General features: G+C 36.9%; 1 protein-coding gene across 29 annotated transcripts in view; it reads left to right on the top strand.

The window, feature by feature from the left end:
• Positions 1-20109, top strand: part of ARPP21 (cAMP regulated phosphoprotein 21) — a 290359-nt gene that overhangs the window by 171083 nt on the left and 99167 nt on the right. For 16 of the 29 annotated variants that reach the window (XM_058830258.1, XM_058830264.1, XM_058830284.1 and 13 more), the window contains 5 exons: positions 15042-15210; positions 16848-17047; positions 17429-17470; positions 17876-17911; positions 18808-18897. In XM_058830258.1, the coding sequence (XP_058686241.1) occupies positions 16886-17047; positions 17429-17470; positions 17876-17911; positions 18808-18897 (330 nt within the window). In that variant the 5' untranslated portion in view covers positions 15042-15210; positions 16848-16885. The remainder of the gene's footprint in view (positions 1-15041; positions 15211-16847; positions 17048-17428; positions 17471-17875; positions 17912-18807; positions 18898-20109) is intronic. The other 13 variants (XM_058830273.1, XM_058830270.1, XM_058830269.1 and 10 more) reach the window with 3 other exon arrangements.

Here is a 20109-nt window from a genome sequence, read left to right as displayed (position 1 = left end):
TTTTTATTCCTATATATCCCATCATACTAGAAGCAGGCTAAAATTTGTCTAACTTTAAGATGGCAGTGGTTCAGATAAGGATTGAAAAAAGCCAGATTAAGGAAAAAAATGGAGCATTAAACTCGCCCTCTCTATTCCTTGTTCTTCAAATACACTTCTATAAGAAAATCAGGGATTTTTATTTTTTTTATCATCTTGTGGCTTTGAAATTTGAATTTTCAGAAGCAGAAGTGTGTTTGGATACTTTTACAGGAGAAAACAGGCAGAGAAAGACTTCTCTGGTGGCAAGAATTTTTTGTTCCTTGATAATTCCTCTGTCTCTGAATGGGTGGGGAACTCAGGGTTGGGGGATAAAATTAAAAGTGTAAATACAAAGCTCTTTGAACAAGAAGTGTGTGGGGGGAGGTGAGTTTGGGGGATTTGCTTGCTTTTTTAATGAGAATGATCTCCAAAGCTAGAAATTACAATGATTAATATTCAGACCTGTAGTAGTACTTAAAGGGTTGGTCTAGTCCTACTGGTTTAACCGGTGTGTAGTTTCTCAGGCTTTTTCTATATAGAGAAGATAAAGTAGGAATGGGAAAGTAATAAATGTGCAAACTGAAAAAATAACACACAGCCGCAAATGTAAAAATTAAAATATAATTAAGATAATTATTAAAAGATAATGTGTTTTTGTATGTTTTAGGAAGGTGGGTTAGGCCATAGACCTCTTACCTCTCTCCTGGGGATAAAGAAAGAGGAAAATTGCTTCCCTTTGTACTAAATTTCATGGAATCGCACAATAAGCTGAGTTAGAAGGGACCCACAAGGATCATTGAGCCCAACTCCTGGCCATGCACAGGACTTGTCCATCTTCAGACCCCATTGTCACTTGGTATTTTTTTGGAGAACATATTGCTGTAGATGAAGAATTTCCTTCTGATTATAGAAGATCTGGCTGCTGTTAATGGAAAATGTAAGGTCTTCCAGTTGTGCCAGAGACATAGGGTTTTTCTTGGCTGGCTGCATTCTGAACTGGGGGTGCAAAAAGGGGGATCTAATGGTGTTGGTGTTACTGCCCATAGCAGGGTAATACATTCCAGGGATAACAGATTTGCCTGCATGGTGTGTTAAAAGTGGATTAGTGTAAGCACTGGTTTTCCTAATACTCCATACTCTCAGCTCTTTTTAAATACCAAATTCACCATGGACTTAAATAATTAGAACACAAAGAAATGACAATATTCTTCCTCCTTTTACTTGTGCTATTTCCTTGTATCTTTTCCTCCCTTTCTTTTTCTCCCTCATTTTTTAAAAAAAACAAGGAAATTAGGTACCAAAACTCCGTTAGTGCAACATTGCAGTTGAGAATGAAATTGTCAGGATGGCTGCTTATGGTTCCCACAACCATAATAACTAGGCTAAATTGCATAAAACGTAGAATATAGCAATATGGAATATTTCTTATGACACATTATGTATGCTGTGGGAGCCATCACTTTGAAAATCTTGACTTCTGTGTTTTTAAAATATCTTTTGAAATGTAACATTAATGTATTTTTTTTCCTTTTGGATGAAATTTTTTTCTGTGCCCACTGGTGATAAAAATCAGGTCATGAATGCCATCCTGATATCCCTGTGAAAAATGCATAGCAGCCAGTCCTTCTCCTTTATTTAATGAAAACTGTTACAAGAAGAAATAAATTACAGCATGCAGTGAAATGAGAAGGCTAAACAGTGAGCTCCATTACAGCCACAATGCATTCTTTTAAATGATCTTGGATAAATGTTTTAGGAAAAGAGGTTGAAATATTACTTTCTTGGCTTACAGACAACTAAAGGAACACTTAAATTGCATTTGTATTCTGCTGACTCGTGTTGTACCATTTTGCAATCCAGCAAATGTTTGGTTTTTGTGTTGCTGTACAATTAACAGTTCCTGTGCCAAGGCTGCACCTTGGCATATTTATTGGCACCTTGAGTATCTATTCCTGTAGATATCAGGAATGCTACTAAAGCCCTTACCTGAGCAGAAGTGAACTCACAGTGATTGCTGAAGCTAACCTGTGCAAGCTGCTATGGCAGCACAGCAAGTCTTGCTCTGTTCACTAGTCCAGTGTTGGGACTCCTGAGCTGTGGTCATCTCCTTTTACTCTGCTTTCAGTCTCATCTTTCTTTTAATCTATTTGATTTGGTTCTAATGTTTGAATGTGTTAATTGTCAGACAATGATGGCTTAATTTGTGACTTGGAGGACCAGGAAGATTGATCTGAGACTGGCCATGTGAGAGTCTGATTATTTCTGTTTAGTTCAAGAAGATAGCTTAGTTTAAAATGTCAACATTACTGTCATTCTTCAGGTTTTCCACCAGCCTCCTCCTCCTCTGACTCCTGTTTAAATCAAGAGGAGTTTGTGTGGAGCAGCAGGATTGTTTATAATCAATAGCAGGGTATTGCATTTACAGTGATTTTGTTTAACTTGCTATAGTTGGAGTTCAAGTGCAGGAGTTCTGTTTGGTTTTATCCTATTATGATAAGAAACTGGAATTTTTGTAAGGATCTCTGATATTTTGGTGTCCAGCTGTCCTTGGAGGTTTATTAATGTTTAAGTGTCTTTATTTTTATTCTTTATTCTATATTCTGATTAACAGAATCATGATAGATGTGTTACATTTTTATTTGTGATTTGGCTTTTTCCCTAAACATCCTTACCACATTCTTGTTTCATTTTGGTGGATTTGCTTCCCATATTATAGTGGCTCTAAGCAGCTCCTGTCAGAATGTGGAGGATTCTGGATAAGCAGAATTTCCCTCATCAAACAGGATGCAAACTATTTAATTTGTTAATTCTAGTTAAAATGACAAATTAAACTTTAAATGCATGGTGCTATATGAAATGCTTTAAAAACAATTCCAGCTTTATATGGCTTCACAGATGTTATCTTTGCAGCTGCTGACAATCTTGAATTAGTGTTGGAAGGTGTACTGTGTGAGTAGCTGTGACAGCCATAGCTTCAAGACTCCTTGTTTATAGGTCAAGATGGGGTTTACTGTTAGTAAACCTATTTTTATTGTCCTGTACTAGCATGGAGGATCTTCTACATGTGTTTTCCATGAGCTGGTTGTCTAACTCAGAAGGTCTTTTAGGAGAGCCAAGATTCAGAAGAGGGGTAAATAAAGGGGTAAAGAAGAGATGTATTACAGTTCATTGGGGGTTTATCCATTTTATTTTTTTTCTCTGATTGAAGAAGTACCCCTTAGCTGTAATGATGAGATCACAGACTTGAGGTTGGTTGAGGTCTCCATGCACGCAGGAGCTTCTGAGGATCAGGGTTTTGTGGTCTCAACTTGAATCAAACTTAGCTTTTTGGGTGCTGTTGAGCCTGTAACATAGTGAACTGCATGGTGCGGTTGCAGGAGTTGCTGATGGACCTGTGCTTGGTCCCTTCTAAATAATGGATATTTTCTGAAGATGTTATTTTGCCATTTAGAGGATAACCTAGTGTGCACACAAGTTCTCTGACTGGAGACAGCTGTGGATCTAATAAAAAGTAAATTCCAGAACTGAACTTGCTGCTAGATACTTTATTTTTAAGGTACACAACAGTTTTATTAATTTTCTTTTCTGCTGGATTTCTAGGGGAAGAAAATTAAACTTGTCAGATTATTATGTGTATATAGTACATGTGTATAAAAGCCAACACTCATCTGTAAGAACAGGGAAAAATCACCTGTGCAGCATAGAAGCCTAGGCAATAGCAAAAAGAAAAAACTTCAGCCCAGTTAATTCTGATCAGCATACAGAAAATAAACTGAAGGTTGAAGTATGAGGTTTTAAGGAGAAGAGAGAGAGGGTTGGTCAGAGATACAACTATTTTAATTTAATTATTTTGGAAAATAGCTAAAATACTAAACAGCTGAAGTTAATATCAAATACATTTTTTTCTAAAATTAGTTTTTCAAGTCCTCTCAAGTTTTTTTACAGTATGGCCATAACTTATACTGTCAGGTGATTACTCATTTAGTCACAAAGAGATATTTCTTATGGTAATAAATATTTTGATATTTTAGATTGGGATTTCTTCATTTCCGTAATTGAGTGAAAATGTTCACTCAATCATATGGATTTTTTTTTAAAGTCATGCATTATTGAAAGTTCAGTGATTCTCTAGCAGAGTTGCTAATGTGTGGATATTTACACTGGCTTCTGATGCTGTCTGGTAAAATTTGGAATATTGGTGATCTTGCTTATAGTCAGCACCTATCCATAACAAGCCCTTGGGTGTTTTAACCCCATTTTGAAACAGAGCATATTTACTGGGGATTTGGGGTGGAGGAAGAAGAGGAAGGTGTGTTTATTTATTTATTTATTGAAAGTAATATTTATAAACCGGGAGGTCATAATTGTGTGATTTTGAGATATTGTAACACTTACAATACTGTTTGTGGAACAGCTTACTTGCTTTATTCTTCTGTATGAAACTGCAGTTCTCTTTCCCTCTTCTCAGTGTCTCAAATTGTACAGCAGATAAAGGCTTTTAATCAGTATTTGATCAGATTTGTTTTGCTGCAGTCTGTCATAAATTAAGCAAAGCATATGGTAAATATATAGTCTTTTGCATGAAGTTCTCAGGCACATAAATTTTAACATCAGAAGAAAAAGGCATAAATTCTTGCCATTGCACTTTGACATGTTGCAATAAAGGATGCAAAGGATAAGGTCTCTTTTTTTCTATAGGAAGGGCGATTTGCAAGAAGGATCACAGTTCTGAGGAGAACTGGGTTTACAGTGACAGAAGTGGTTATTGACTTGCCCTTTCTCATAATTGTGTCATGTTTCATCAGCCTTTGAAAATCTTGAAGGTAGAGAAATAAATCCTGAGGCTCAAATAACAGCATTACATGTGAAGAATGAATTAACCAAATAGACTTTGTGTTTTACACAACAGGGTAGTTTCGGTTCTTGGAAGGGCAAGGTCTGGACTCTAAATATGGGTACATAGGTAAAAAAACCCTTAATTCACAGATGAATTTTATAAAATGTTTAGAGGGAGAAAAAAGAAAGTCACTGAAGTATGTAGTTGAATGCCACTAAAATATACATAAGCAGCCAATATGAAATTTTAGCTAAATAATTTAGGGTAACTGAAATTCCAAAGTACTCATTAAATTCTGAAATCTTAGAGATACCTTCTTGAATTATTATGAATGGTTGGTTTTTTTTTTTTTTTTTTTTTTTTTCAAAAACCTTTTAAATTAAAACATCATTTAGTCTCATTTAAGGGCTAGACTGGAACTCAAGCCTGGAAATACATCTTTATTTTAAGGAATTTTTGGCATAGAGCTGTCTCTAATAGATATCATAGTAAATTCCTACCACCTACATTTTTCTTCTTCAAATTTCATGCAATATATACTCTTCTGCAGTTTTGATGTTGTGCTTGATAATCATATTTTTGTTTTCCCTGTTAGTGAGCACAGCAATGAAAAAAATATGATGATATGGCCATTCTGCAGTGGAAATCAAATGTATTGCAGGCTGTAGAGTTTTGGTCCCACACCTCTCTCCTGTAATTTAAATCTCAGTATTTTTAGATCATTGATGTAGTTAGTGGTTTCTAGTGCCAAGTAAGACAGATTGTTTCACTGCAGGTAAACACAATTTTTGGTATTATAGGAGTTTTTTTTTTAAATCATATTTGAACTTCTGGAGATTTCAATCTGTATAACAAGATTTAAAGTACTGGAAAAGCTCACTGTTTTTCTGATTGTTTTCTAAATGTCCTTTTGGATTATATATATATATTTTTCCTAGTTTAAATTTAATAGAACATATTCCTTGGAGACATTGGCTTGAATATTTGATTTCTTCTGTGTATTCATTGTTCTTTTATTAGTTCATGTATCATGAAGCTTTCTGTCTGGGTGTTTGTGGGGTGGCCAATTACACTTTTAACAAAACTGCTTATCTCTGTCATAAATATGTCATAATTTCTTCCCTGAAAAACACAATCAGATATTGAAACACTTTTTCTGCCTTTTCTTTTGTTCATGATATCACAGGGAGCCTGGAATTACCCACTCTAAAAGGCAAACATAATGTTTAAACCACAGGGTTTCTGGCAAGATCTTTTCAGAAGCCAGAGTTGCAAATCAGTGAACTGGCATTGCCTGTTCCGTGAACCTGAGCTTCTGACTTTTCTCTCTTGACTATTGTGTCTGTTTCTGAAGATCTTGATTTCTTTCTCTTGTTGGCCTTAAGGGTGACAGTGTAAATACCTGACTGGTATTTCATAGTTGAATGTCTTCCTTTGTTTCTTCAGCAGCTGATTGCAGTGTGCAATGCATTGTCCTGATGCTGCTAAGGAGGAAATGTGGTGTGTATCAGTACATATTTGAGGCTGGGTTTTAAGCTCTTTTTCACATGACAGGGGAAGTGACAAAAGTTATAAAGCTTGATTTTTCTACAAGTGAGCATAAGTTGAGGTATTTGGCACTCCAGTTTTTGGAGCATAGTGCAAAAATGTGTATGGTTTCATTGGCTCTTTTAATCATTAGGCCTTTTGACTTCTAATTTATTCTTATAATTTGCATTTTTCTTAATGTCCTTTTGAAACCATAGCAACATAAAGTATTGAATACAATCCACAGCATACTTAAGGCTTCTTTTTGTAATGTGTTGTTTTTATTACTTAACTGCGTTGCCTGAGACCAGACAAAATTGCAACCAACAAAATGGGATTAATGTATTTTCATAAAGTACAGATATCCCTATATTCAAATGTAAAAATATATAGATTAAATACATAAAAATATATTTTCATATAGCTATTTATATCTGTTACATGTGTTTATTGTTACTCTGTACTATTAGGGCAGAAAGATAATGCCTCTGCCTTAATTTTCTTTTTCTTTAGAAGAGCTTCCAATAATGAGAAAAAGGGCATGGGGATCTGACGTGAAAAAATAGCCATTTTTAGAGAGTCAGAGTAAAAATAAGCCATCTCCTGACTTGATTGAAAACTTTGATACTCTTGTCCATGCATCTTGCAAGATTTTAGACAGAAGAGCAGTTTGTAGCAGAGTGTTCCTGATAAGACTTTGTAAACTGTTCTCAGTCGATGCTGCTCTTCTAAGTCTACTAATGCACAAAAGAAATCGTCAACAAAGCATTTGTATTCGAGTATATTTTCCGATAAACACAATCAAAGAAATTTTAGGAATGTTCCACTGTTGATAAAAAGAAACTAATAACTAATAAAATTATATATTAAAAAGTATAAAATCATCTGGTACTGGGAACTCTCCAAGGATCTATCAAGCCTTTGTGGATTTTGATAGAGGAGACTTGGCTGGAATATGAGCTTAGAAAACTTACTCAGTATTAAAACAAGCTTGATATGAACCGTCTTTGAATTTGGAAAGTATAATTAAACTTTGTGAGCAGAAGAATATCTGGGGGGATGTCTCATAGTGTATGGTGGTGCTTTTTTTGATTTTGTTTTTTATTCTTTATTGCTTTTGGTTTTGTTTTTTTTTTTCTGGAATGAAGAATTTTGCTTCAGCTGCAGGCTGGTTTTGTTTCAGAAAATGGCCTTAGGAAAGCAAGAATAGCTGCTATGTTTAATTCTGGTAATCAAAAGGGACTTTTGGAGGAAAATAAGGTTGTTTTTTTTTTCTGTCAGGTCTTATATGAAAACTTTTTGCTGTTTTGCAGTCAGCGTTTGTCTGCTAAGGCAATTCTAATTGTTAAGCTCAGGTCTGCTTCATCAGTGTAATGCAGCTTTGCTCTTAGCAATTATTTTCTTTCAGGATTTGCCAATTAAGCTAGTGCTAGTGAAAATGCACCTAATTTGTCAAGAAATGGCAGGATGAAATATAGAGGCTATTATAGAAATTGGGAAAGAAAAAAATCAGGATAAGCACATGTGAGACTCAGTGATATTTGGTCAGTTCCTGATGCATTTTCATCTGTTTGTGCCTCCATCCCATGGCGATGTTGCAAGATGTGTAAAGCAATTGCTCATAAGTAATGGGCCAGCTATTTCCTGAGTGTTATGTATTTTAAAATACTGTGCTAGTAGTGTACAAAATTGTTTTGTTTCTTTTGTTTAGGGATGTTGTGGCTTTCTTTTCCCCCTTGGACTCAATTGCTTTGTGTTTGGTTATTAATGAGTGATGAAAGATGGCTTAGCTGGCTGCTCATTTATTACCTCCAGTCTACTTAAACTCAATTCTTCAAAGGCATATGCTCAATATGCAAATGCACAGTGCTTGGGTTTTCTAGTCGAGTCTGTAAGCTTTAGGAGGAACTGAGTAAAGAAATAAATTGTTCTTGCAGTTCTGTGTGTAAAGCAAAATGGACATAATCTATAGCTACCTGAGAGAAATGGCAAAGAGAAGGCATTGAAGGAAGAAAGAGTAGGGATGGCTTGACTTAGAAAAGCAAACGTTTCAAGAACTTTTGCATTAAACTCAATTATATGCATTTATTCTTTAAAAATTAAAATTAGTGTAAACTGTACATTCTACCAGATTTCATTATGCATAGAAGTGTATCATGACATCACACCAGGAGCTTTAATTGTCTCTCTTGTCCTGGGTGTCTGTAGCCTTATCAGTTCAGTCCACGGTGGCTCCCACACTCTGGCTCTCTGCAGTAGCTCTGATTTTCCCTCAGCACTGCTGAGACCCCTCTGTGGGGAGCCCAGGTTCATTCATGCTGTGGTGTTGATTAGGGTTTCATATTAAAATGGTAGTATTCCTTCTGGGATGTCCTCATGTTATTCATTGTCCTTAAACTGGTTTTAGATTTTGTGGAAATGGAGCTCCTCCGGTTCATTCACCACTACGTGTTGATGGGTGGAGGAACATCTGTGTTCAGAGTGTAGTCATGGTGAGAAGTGAGGAAATGATGAAGAGACTGTCAATTGACAAAAAAATACAGGCTAGAGGTGGATAGTAATAGAAATAATGCAGACCTGTTTAACTGGCAGCTAAAAGGAATGGACTTCTTTAAACCTAACAACAAATGATGAGGTGATGTACAGTTATTTCCCACAGGAAGACAAAACTATAGTGAAATTAAGAAAACTAATTAAGCTGGAGGGCAATTATTGGCACAGTAAGAAAAACGTACAAAGTATTCAATGTGTACGATGGGGTAATGGAGATGATGTCCTGGCAAAGCAGTGAGATTCTTGAACATCCTTACAGCAAAATTACTAAAGTATCCTCCCTAGACATCCTCTAGTCATAAAATAAAGATACTGGTCTCTAAAGAGGACTTTGTGATATAATTATCTTCGATAGCAGAGAAATAGACCTGATTATCTGGGAAGATGAGTTTTAGTCCCTCTTTCCATTTGAATTGTGTGTTTGCCCATGCTGTCTATTGTTTTCATCACGGGATTTAAGGAAAATGACTTTTGTGTATTTCAAGGAGATGTGTGTGCTTTGAGGATGGCTGGGAGCCTTGCTCTCTCTCTTTGGACTCACGAGTGTTGTGCTGTTTTCCACCACCCCACAGTGAGACCAGTTAATTTAATGACTTTGATTTTAGGGAAATTTGTCAGGTTTTGTTGGGGAATGAGAGAAAATTTGGCATATGTGTTTGAAATGCATGAGGCGGTGTTGAAGGCTGTTCTAAGGCAAACAACTCATTCCAGGAGTGCTGATTTGTACATCTGATTAGCTTGTTAAAAGTTTGGGTGTTGCTCAGTTCCTATTAAAGTTGTGTGATTGACATTTATTAGCCAGATCACTCAGCCTCATATCTTTTCATGCGGATCCTGGAAAACTTCAAATGATCATTGTGACAGATAAAAGAGCATTTTTTTTTTTCCAAGCCTTTTCTTAAGTATTAAAACAAAGCAGACTCTCCCTACAGGCCATCTATATTTATTTTTCTGGGTAAAGCTTCTAGCTTTGCAGAAATATAACAAGCTGGAGGGAACATCATTATTACTTGGCCGAAGATGATGACATTGACATGAGGTTGTCTGACAGGGGATTAAAGTGGAAAAATATTGGTGGCAATCTGTTAGAAACAAGAGGATCCCTTGAAGAAAGGAATCGAGTGTAAACCACAAAAGGTTGATTTGCTTCTGGGATTTTTCTTTGGTTGTTAAACTATTCTTGAGAATCCTTGTTGTTATTTGTAAATACTGGGTTTCACATGCAGATTAGGATGAAAGCCAGTGCCATTCCAAGACAGATGTTTCAGCTGGGAGACTGCCCCATATCATCTAGTTGCCTCATTTAATAGACAGCTGTTTTTTGTATAGGACTTGAAATCTAGTTCAGTGTGTTTCAATCTGCCCTGTTTTCATCGAATTGGGCTGCCACTGCTACTGATGGTTGATTTCTGGCCTGTTTAAGCTGGGTCAGGGGTCTCTGCCCTGTTGCTTGTATGCAGATGCTCATGCTTTTTTAACTCATGGGATATTGTCTGCTTAAAGCCTCTGGTGAAGTGCCATCAGTAAATGAGTCTAAGTAACCTTTTATTTGCAAAGGTCTGTGGCACGTAGGAGCAGCAAATGTAGTCAATCGCACTATTTGATTTTTTAGTGATGATGATGAAGGGACAATGTGAGCAGGAGGAGGTGGGAAATAAAATATCAAACACTTCAATTAAAAAATATTTTTGCACTGTTTTTGTAAGGTTTAGTCTTCTGTCTTGTAACAACCAATGAACTTGTAGGAGTCTGTGCATTTCACAGCCCTAAGGTTGTTTTTATTTTTTTTTTTTCATACTAAAGCCTCTTGATATAAGAACTATTATGGATTATTATCCTGCTATGCTAATACACTGCAGCAAGCTTGGCTTCCAAGCTTTCTGTATTTCTTTGGGAAATGTGGGAAAAGGGTGAAAAGGACACAGTCTAATGATGTAAAGACTAGAACTAGTCCTAAAAACTGGGAAATGGGCAACTGAGTAGTTGTGTGTTTGATCTAAAACAGTAGGATTTATTTTACTTGCCCTTTTTTTGTGTTTGGTGATGTTTGGTGTTGTTTGGGGATTTTTGGTTTGGTTTTTTTTTTTTTTTTAGGTTTTTTTAAACAATATGTTTTATATCATGAATGCTTTCTTTGAAGCCACCAAAGAGTTAAAACTTTTGTTTTCAGTATGAAACCTTAGATTTTTCCTTTATTTTCTTAATGGTAGAAACCAGAATATTTAAGTAAATGTCAAATAACAGGAGTTTATGATTTAAGATATGAGAATCTGGCAAAATTGAGGGTTATGTCTACTCATAATCTTAAGGTAATGCTGGAGTCCATTTCCATGGGCTTCCAGGAGTCTGATGAGTGAGTTAGCAATAATGAGTCAAAGCTTTCTTGATACATATGGATAAGGTTTATGGTATATCACAGAAATCCCAGCTGACAACTCTGCTTCCAGCTCATGGAGTCATACCTGCAAACCATTCATGTGAGTGGAGAATCATGATGGGATGAGAAGGATCCTGGCTCATAGATACGACCATTATCAGCAAGTTTTCAGTAGCAGGATCTATTCAGGCTTTGGAATGACTTTTGTCTCTATGCTTGGCAGATTTATTTGAAGAAAAGCCCTCGGATTTCACTCTGTTAGAGTTCTGTCCTGCCTGCCTCTGCCTGCTTATGGTTAAGAGTATACTCTTTAGCCTTAAAGCCTGCTCATCACCTCTCTGAGAGAGGACCTGTGTGATACTGGGAGGGAGCATAATGACCTTGGAATGCCTGCATTGCTATGCGTACCTACGAGGCCATCAAAACACCTCCTACATAATACAGAAGGGACTTGCTCACCTGTAGTGGCCTCTGAGGGTTTTGTCAGATGTCTCTCTTGAATTTGTCGATGGTAAGCCCTTAGGTGCTCATTTCATACGGCTTTCTAACATCTTTGCTTGCTTTTCTGTTCTGTTTTTTGACAGTTCTTCTGTGTATAGTTTTTAAACTCTTGCATTAAATTAATTGTATTCCTTCCCACAGACTTTTCTTGGAATTTGCGTGGTATGTGTTGTATGAATGTATGTGACCATTCACGCCTTCTCCCATCCCTTTCTCTTCAAGCTCTGACTGTAATTGTTCAAGCTCAATAGTACCTTCAGCTTCTAAAATGAAAATCCCGTTAAAAGGAAAAGAATTTAAGAAAAAAACCTCAGCATTCCCATCCCACAGTGTATACTGAGCAGCTGGTGCTTATAAATTCTGTGCAAACAGATTATGTTTCCATTAAAGTGGATCTACAAGTGACTTGATGGGTCCCTGTATTTTCTGTTGGATTGCTGTGTGCAGTACAAGTTGCTTTAAGGAATTAGGGGCTGAAATTTTGCTGTGAGCTCCTGTAGACTACTAAAATCCCAACACCCGATGAAATTTTGCTCACTTGCATATCAAGAAGGTGGTTTTTGCCTAGCAACAAGCTTTGTGGTTTCTACCTGAGGATCAAAAACAGAAGTGCATTTGTTCAGCCTTTTGCGTCACTTCGGTACTGAAGGTTTTGACAGTCAAATCATCCCTGACATTTCTGTTGATGCGCAAGAAAGAGAATAATCCTGTATGTTTTTCCATAGCAATGCTGTCATTGCAGCACTGACAATAGTAAAAAGTACATTCATCACTGAATAACGAGATATCTTGGAAATATACAAGAAACAGAGACATACTTTCAACAAAAAGGTCTTGCTTTTAATGGCTATTTTCTGCTGATTCCTTTTTACTATTTATACTTTCCCAATATATTTTATGGAAACTTGAGTCCCTCTGAAAACCCACCCAAACAACCCAAAGTGTATTTTACGTATTGTAGTATGTAAATGATTAGTCATCACTTGTAAGTTGCTCAATAAAGGAGAAGGAAATCTATATTAGGAGAAGGTGAAAAGCTCAATTTTATTCCTATATGTCTCACTTCTTCTTGTCTTCTTTTTATTTCCCAGAAGACAATTATGAAGGTTTTCCTTAAAAAATCATCCTAACAGACATTGTTGTTCTGGGTTTGACGATGGTGGCTGTATGTTGTAAGATTATTTTCCACTTGCTTGTGTTTTCTTGGGGAAATTTATAGATAGATTTTTTTTGTTTTAATTCAAGATTCTGTGGTGTACATTGCCAGTGATAAACTGATGTTGTCTTCAGAAATCTTCTATGTAACAGTATGGGGAACTCATTTTATTATGAAATTTTCCTTGGGTAAAGCATGGTAAGATGATGTTGAGCATCTGTGCACAAGACCAAGTCTTGAAAGGTCTCTTCACTTGCTGCATATGATACCCTTTGGTTGGTTGGTTTGTTGTCTAATTTTTTTTTTTTTCTCTGTTTGTTTGTCTTATGAATAATTAATTCACAACAAATGGTCTCACTGGAGAGTTCTGAAAAAAATTTGTGTGTGTTCTGATTTTGGTACAGATATCTGTGTCTCTGTTAGTTTTGGAGGGTTCTGATTACAACAGTCTATTTCTTGGATGGCTGTTTTCCAGGTGAAACCTTCATGCACTGTACTTCCTTGGGATTTTTGGTTTGTGATTGATTTTGGTTGATTCCCTCTCCTAACCCCTCCCCCATCTCTCTTTTGGAAGTGTGAGGGAAACAGTTAATGGAAGATGGTTATGAGGAAAAGATTTTGAATCAGTGGTTTATTCGCTCTTTGCTCGCTGAGTATTGGCTCCACGAGATACTTTTGCATGTGCTTGAGTACTTGGACACAGCTTTCCATGGTGTTCTTCCACTCCCATTGTGAGCCTGTGTTTGTAATAAGCTAGGATTTCCAAAAATATCCTGCAAGAAATACCAAAAACCTAGTGGGAAGACTTATTTTCTATTACTCTCTACAAATTATTAAATGGTTTGAGGAAAAGGAATAGTTGTGTTTATAAATTTGCAGGATGTCAGTGATAGTTTGCAGAACTGCCTGCTGGTTTCCTCTGTGTGCCAGAGCTCCTGGAGCGAGCACTGGAATATTGTGAAAGGCTAAACTCCACTTCTGGCACAGCAAATTCAGCTCTTTTCACATGGCAAGTTCCAGTCTCCTGACACGTGCTGTATGGGAGTTGCTGCCGTGCACAGTGTAAAACTCACTGCAGAAACTAGGAGTCTAATACAATCAAAAAACATGAAAATCATCTCCTGTTACTGTTGCTTGGCTTCCTTCCCCCTCCCCAGCAGAATATGTGCTTTCTGTTTGCTGGTTTTGTTTGTCTGCACTGACTGCTTCAACCATGACTCAGATGCAAGTCTTGAGAAGAGCTGCCTTTTGTATCAAGGCAGTTCAGCACATGGCCATGGCCTGTAAATCAGTCCGACTCATCCTGAAATGCTCATTTTCTGTTAAATCAGCTATTCAGCTGGAAAACGCAATCCTGATGAACAGCAAAAATTGCATTGCTGAGGCTACTCTTTCTTCAGGTTTATTTCTCCAACCATAACCTGGAAATCTCATTTTTCCTCCTCACAAAATGCTTCAGAAATTTTTTTTGTTGGTAGATGTTCAGGCAATAGGATTTCTTCCTTCTCCTCCTCTTCCTCCTCCCATTCTGAATCGCGTCAACTTCTATTCAGCTTATTAAATGAGCATCTCAATTCACTACCCTGGTAAAGCAGGTCATTTTCTAAAAGCACCCACCTAGATATTTTTTCAATAGTGTTTGACTGTTGAAGTTTTAATTGGAGCAGAAGCCATAGTTAAAAAGCAGGCAAATCTTTTCTTCTCATCCCCTCATTGATTTCTGTTGAAGCAAACAGATGAGCTTATATATAAATATGTATATATGCTTTTTTTTTAATGAAAAGTGCTGGAATTCGCTAAAAAAGGTTAAAATTGAAATGAGTAATCTTCAGTGCATAATGCAATTGTTAATTTTAGCTCCTTGCGTAGGAGCTGTTATGACTTGAACAGCCGGCTCTAGCCTTCATTAGAGAAGAAGCAGGCAGTTTTGAGACAGGTGGAGCTGGATCAAGCTGTGAAAGTGACTTGCTGGAAACCGGTCATTAGTGTTAGAAATTTTGTCCTATCTGTTGCATCCCTCCCTTGTGCCATGATCATTGCCAGTCTTACTTATTTTTTGTCTTTTCCAGGTTGGCTATGATGCGTCAAGCTCTCGGAAGGACCAGCATGGAGATTGGCACTCTGAACTGTTAATGGGGACATGGGACTCACGTTGCCGTTGATCATTTGTGTGGACTTAACCAACAAAGACCAACAGAAGACCCTAGAAAGGCAGTTGGAATTATAGCAGTTTTTCAGGTAAACGGTTTCTTTGGTGCAGATCCCAGTGTTGTTTTTGTGAGCACTCTGTAAGCATGTAGATGAGCTGCAGGTTGATCTGCTCATGAGGAGTTTGTGCATGCATGTGCATTTCTTGATGAAAATCCTTATCAGATTAAGGGTTATTTTACAGACCAATAAAAAAGGTCTTGGCACCCACTGTGTTTTGAATTTTCATCGAAACGGTTCAAGTTTCAATTGCAACTGCAGAATAGCTAAAATCATCGGCCTTCTTGGGGAGAGCGGTAGGAGAAAGGAGAATCACAAATTAGCTCACAGTAAGGCAAGTCAAGCTTCAGGTTAGTTTCATATTCCATTCAGTTTGTTTATGAACCTTATAGCTTGATTTCTTGTGAAATTCACAGTCCTTCTCAAACAGTAAGATTATATAGGAAATTATATTTGCTTACAGTGCGAAACAAAAGCAGCAACTGGAAGAAGTGAGTGTTTATAACCCAGTATGCCTTAGATTTTTTTTTTTCACTTAAAACATGTTTTAAAAAAAAAGGTAAGTTCTACTGGTTCCGTTGAGCGTCTAATTTCAAACTGTAAAAAGAAAGGTGGTAAAGTGTGATTTTGCTTCATAGCTGCCTTTTCACTCTTGAGAAGTGGCAATGTGTTGCAAAAGACCCTTCCTGAAATAACTTCATATTTCAAATACGGTTGTTTTTCTTGAAGATGCTTCTTAAGCCAAATGGATGGGGAAAGGAAAGTTAAATTATTCATGAGTCTCCTTTGACAATTGATCAGTGGGGGAGTCTTCAGGAGGGAGCTGGGGGCAGAGAAAGAGAGAGAAAAGAATAATAGGCTTTAACTCTGAAAAGCCTTTAAAGCTACTGTACAACAACCCCATTGTAAGCTGAGAGTAAATGCAGTTCAGTTGAGATTTCTTCATTAGAATTACCTGCCAAGGGCTTTCTGTACAATTTTCCTAGTACTCAAGAGTGACATGTTTTGGGAAAAGGCTTAAGGTTTTAATAATGGTGCTGTTGGTTTGATCCCTGAAAATATTGACCCTGAGAGCTTTATTGACAAATTTAAAGTTCATACTTATCTTGAACTATTATCTCTTAAAAAAAAAGATATATATATATATTTATGATGGATGTAAGTACCATGGCTTCTTCTATGCATAAAACCTACAGCTGACTACTAAAAACAGTGTTCTTGCTCTGGCTTGGTTTTTATTTCTGTTTGTTTGGTTATTTTTTATTAAAAGAAATAGAGGAGGGGAACATTGAGATGCCAGAGACCTAGAATTGGTCCTTTTTGCCTGGTACCATTGAGCTTTGTGGTGGAGGGTCCTTCACTGTCCCTGCCTGAACTTTGTCAATCCTGGGGCTGGGCTGGGGAGTCACAGGACCTTACCTTAAATCTGCTCTCCACAAAGACTGTTCAGATCTGCTTGCTTAACCTGACACAATTCTGCTGTTGCCCAATATTGTTGATTGAGTACATTTCTTCATCTGGGACATACATAGTTTTCCACTCCTGAGCTGCACATTTTGGTTTGTTTATCAAAGGAAATGAAATTGGGAATTAAAAGGAAAAAATAAATTTCACTCCCAATGTTTTTTTTTTGTGTGTATTTGTGTCGTGGTATCTTGACCTTTCAGGTCACCAAATCTTGTTATTTTAATTTCTGTCTGGAAGAATGTCTGAGCAAGGTAAATTGAACCAGGAGACAGCAGAGGAAGCTGCACAAGAGCAGGAGACTGCCATCTCTGAAGCCAGCCCAGACAACTGTGTTCTTAATAAATCTGAAAGCTCAGAAGTAGAGGAGGAGAAGCTCAGTGATTCCAAGACAGAGCTGCAGGTAAGACAGGCAGAGTGAATGGGCGTGTTAAATATCAATGTGTTACCATTGCTTTTCCATTTCTGTGAGCTCTTTCATTGCCTACACTTCCCCTGTTTTTTCTTATGATTTGGAGACTGTTTCTAGTTTTATATTTATTTATTTTAGGTTCTTTTATTTCACTGTAAAATAAATGCTGTTATTTGTTATACCTTTCAAGCTCTTTAGGCTGCTGTCCATGTTATTACTTTTTCTGAGAAGTTAATTTCTAGACATCTGTCTTAAAGCTTGGTGAGATATTTGACTGTTTTCCCTCTTTGGGGATTTAGAAAACTACCTTGATCTCATGAATTTACAGGTAATACTAATGAATAATTACTTAATGTGTGGTTTGGTTTGTAGGTGTTACTGCCAACAAAAAGTTGTTATGCAAAGCCTAAGAAGGTAATTTGATAAGAAGACTTTATCGGATGAGGGGTTTTTAATCCTTTTTGCTCAATCGAATAAAAAAATAAAGGGGGAGACCACAATTTAAGAGGATTTTGGAGAGGGGGAGCATTTACTTAAGTATACCTTTTCTTACATTTTTATTATATGCAAAATTACAGAACACTGTGTAGTGTTTTTTTCTTGTTTTTACTTGTTTGTAAAATGAATGAAAATGAGCAGAGATGATTCTTGGTTTTCCCTGCTTTCCAAACTGGGTTTGGGGAAGTTGCTTTTGCAGTCAGCAACTGATTTAAAACATCAGTTAGAAGTCATTTAAAAAAGTCTGTTTATGGGTAATGCTCTCATCATGCCCACTATCCACTGAAGTGATAACTACTTCTCTTTTTTTGCTGTACCCAGAAACGAGGTTCTAATCAGCAGAAAAAGAGATCCAAGGTAAGGGTCCATCTCTGGAGTTGCATGGCACAAGAGTACAAAGAATTTCAGTTAAATGTCTGTCTACAATCAAAATGGCATTCTTTCGTCACTTGTCTGGTTGAGCTTTTTTGTTTGTGTTGTGGGTTTTTCTTGCCCCCTACCCCATTTTACACAAAAGGCAGAGAACTGCCTCTAGATATAATGTGTCAGGCTTCCCTTTATCCATCATAATTTTAAGCTGCTGGGCTTGCTGTGTCCTTGTGTTAGACAGCATGTGTGCTTCTATGCACCACTGGAAAAGGAAAATGTTCACTCCTTTTGCTTTAGTAATCAATGTTTCTTTTGGAATTTTATTTTAATGGAATAATCTTGACATAAAGAAACAGACTGACTAGCTCCCTAAGGGGGGAATGGGTGAGAGAAGGTGCAGGAAGAAGCTTCTAGAAACAAATAAAAACCTAAAAAAACTTCTTTTAATTTTTCAAGTTCAGATCTGTAATACACGCACATCTTATTGTCTGTGTTTCTTGGATATAATACTACTAGAAGGAGGGGAGGGACTCCCAGAACTAACAATAAAACCCCCAAACCGAATGACAAAAGGAACTCTTGAGTTTATATTAAATTGCTTTCAGTATTGGACTATCTGTTCTTTGCTGTTACGATTTTTGGTGGAAGTGAGTGAACTGTAGCTGAAATGATAAAAGCAAAAAGAAACCTACCACCTTCCCTGTGTGGCAGATGTCTTGCTGTGTAGAAACCTTTTTTATCCGTGTCCAAGGCAAATGCATTTGTTTGGACTGGGTGGGTAATAGTTTTCTGGGATATTTGGGAGCAGCTGATGTGGGCAGCTTATGTGGCTTGGGGTCAGTAGTAGTGTTTTCTGTTTTGTTCTCTCTCTTTCTCTTATTTAGTCAGGAGCTAAGGGAAAACTCGTGCGAAGTCTTGCTGTGTGTGAAGAGTCATCCCCTCGCCCGGGAGCAGAAAATCTTCATGACAACCAGGTACACTTGCAATCATTGCTGTTAGCTGCATGGTTGACCTCCATCTTCAGTTGCATGATTGTGTTACTTAATCGGGCATTTAACAATATCTTTCTTGGGGGAAAATTACATCCAACAATGAACATGTTTTTATGGAGTTACTGGTTTAGCGTGAACTTTAATTTGAAATACTAGTTTTATACTATATCACAGGGTGTTGTTTGCTTTTTTTTCCAGACCCCCTGAAAATTTCAGCAAATGGAAAAGAATTCAAAAGAATTCAGATTTTAAAATTTTAAAAAATAATAACAATCAAAAAGAATATTAATATGTTCTTTTCTCTAAGGCTATCTCTTTCGAGGCTGCACCAAATACAGTTACGAATGTGCTCTGATTGGTGGTTTCTCTAAGACTTCAGTTCATATCAGTGTCCCCCTTCACATAAAATTCTAAGGTCCTTTGCTCTCTAAAATACCTTGGTAGAACCAAGGATGCCTCCTACTGAGTGGCATTTTGTTTTTTAAACTCTCGGTGTAAATTAAACTATATCAAAAATCGTGCATTTGAGTTTATCTGTACTGGTAGTGTTGCATTCCCAGCAGCTGGTAGAGTTCTGTCCTCTGCACTCCTCACCTCAGACAGTAACACTGGTGGAAGTCTTTGTAGACTAACTTCAAAAAGTACTCCAAAAAGCAAAAGTTAAGCCTCAATTACTCCTCTTTGCTTGCCTAGTGAGAGCAAGGCTTAAAAAATCCCAGCTAACTAAACTAACTAAAACTCAAAATATGATGAACACTGCCTATAATTTATGAGATGTTTATGTGCAACTGAAATCAGCCATCGAGAGAGCTTGAGTAAGTGGCTTCTTGTGAGCTTAGCACAAAAATAAAAAATGACATTTAAGTGTACTTTCTCACTGTTTCTATTGACTTGAAATGAAACAAATCTGCTCCTCTTAGCTCATAAGTAAGGAGAGGTTTTTCTATTTTTTTAATTTTATTGAAAGACCAAAAACCAAGTTGTTTAGCAGCAGGACATTTACATGTTCTACTGCTCTACAATGATGCTTATGCAGTAGTGGGCAGGTTATTTTATCAGTTGTTCTGTTGTAGGTAGATGCTTTTCGCTTGACTTGCATTACTCAAAATATGTGGCTTTTGTTCCAATTCTGTTTGTATTTTCTATTGTTTAATGGAGAATGAAAAGGAGAACAGTACAAAGAGATTGTATTAA

This window comes from Poecile atricapillus, chromosome 2 (genome assembly GCF_030490865.1).
Source record: "Poecile atricapillus isolate bPoeAtr1 chromosome 2, bPoeAtr1.hap1, whole genome shotgun sequence".
NCBI lineage: Eukaryota > Metazoa > Chordata > Aves > Passeriformes > Paridae > Poecile > Poecile atricapillus.
This window is presented reverse-complemented; position numbering and strand designations above follow the sequence as displayed.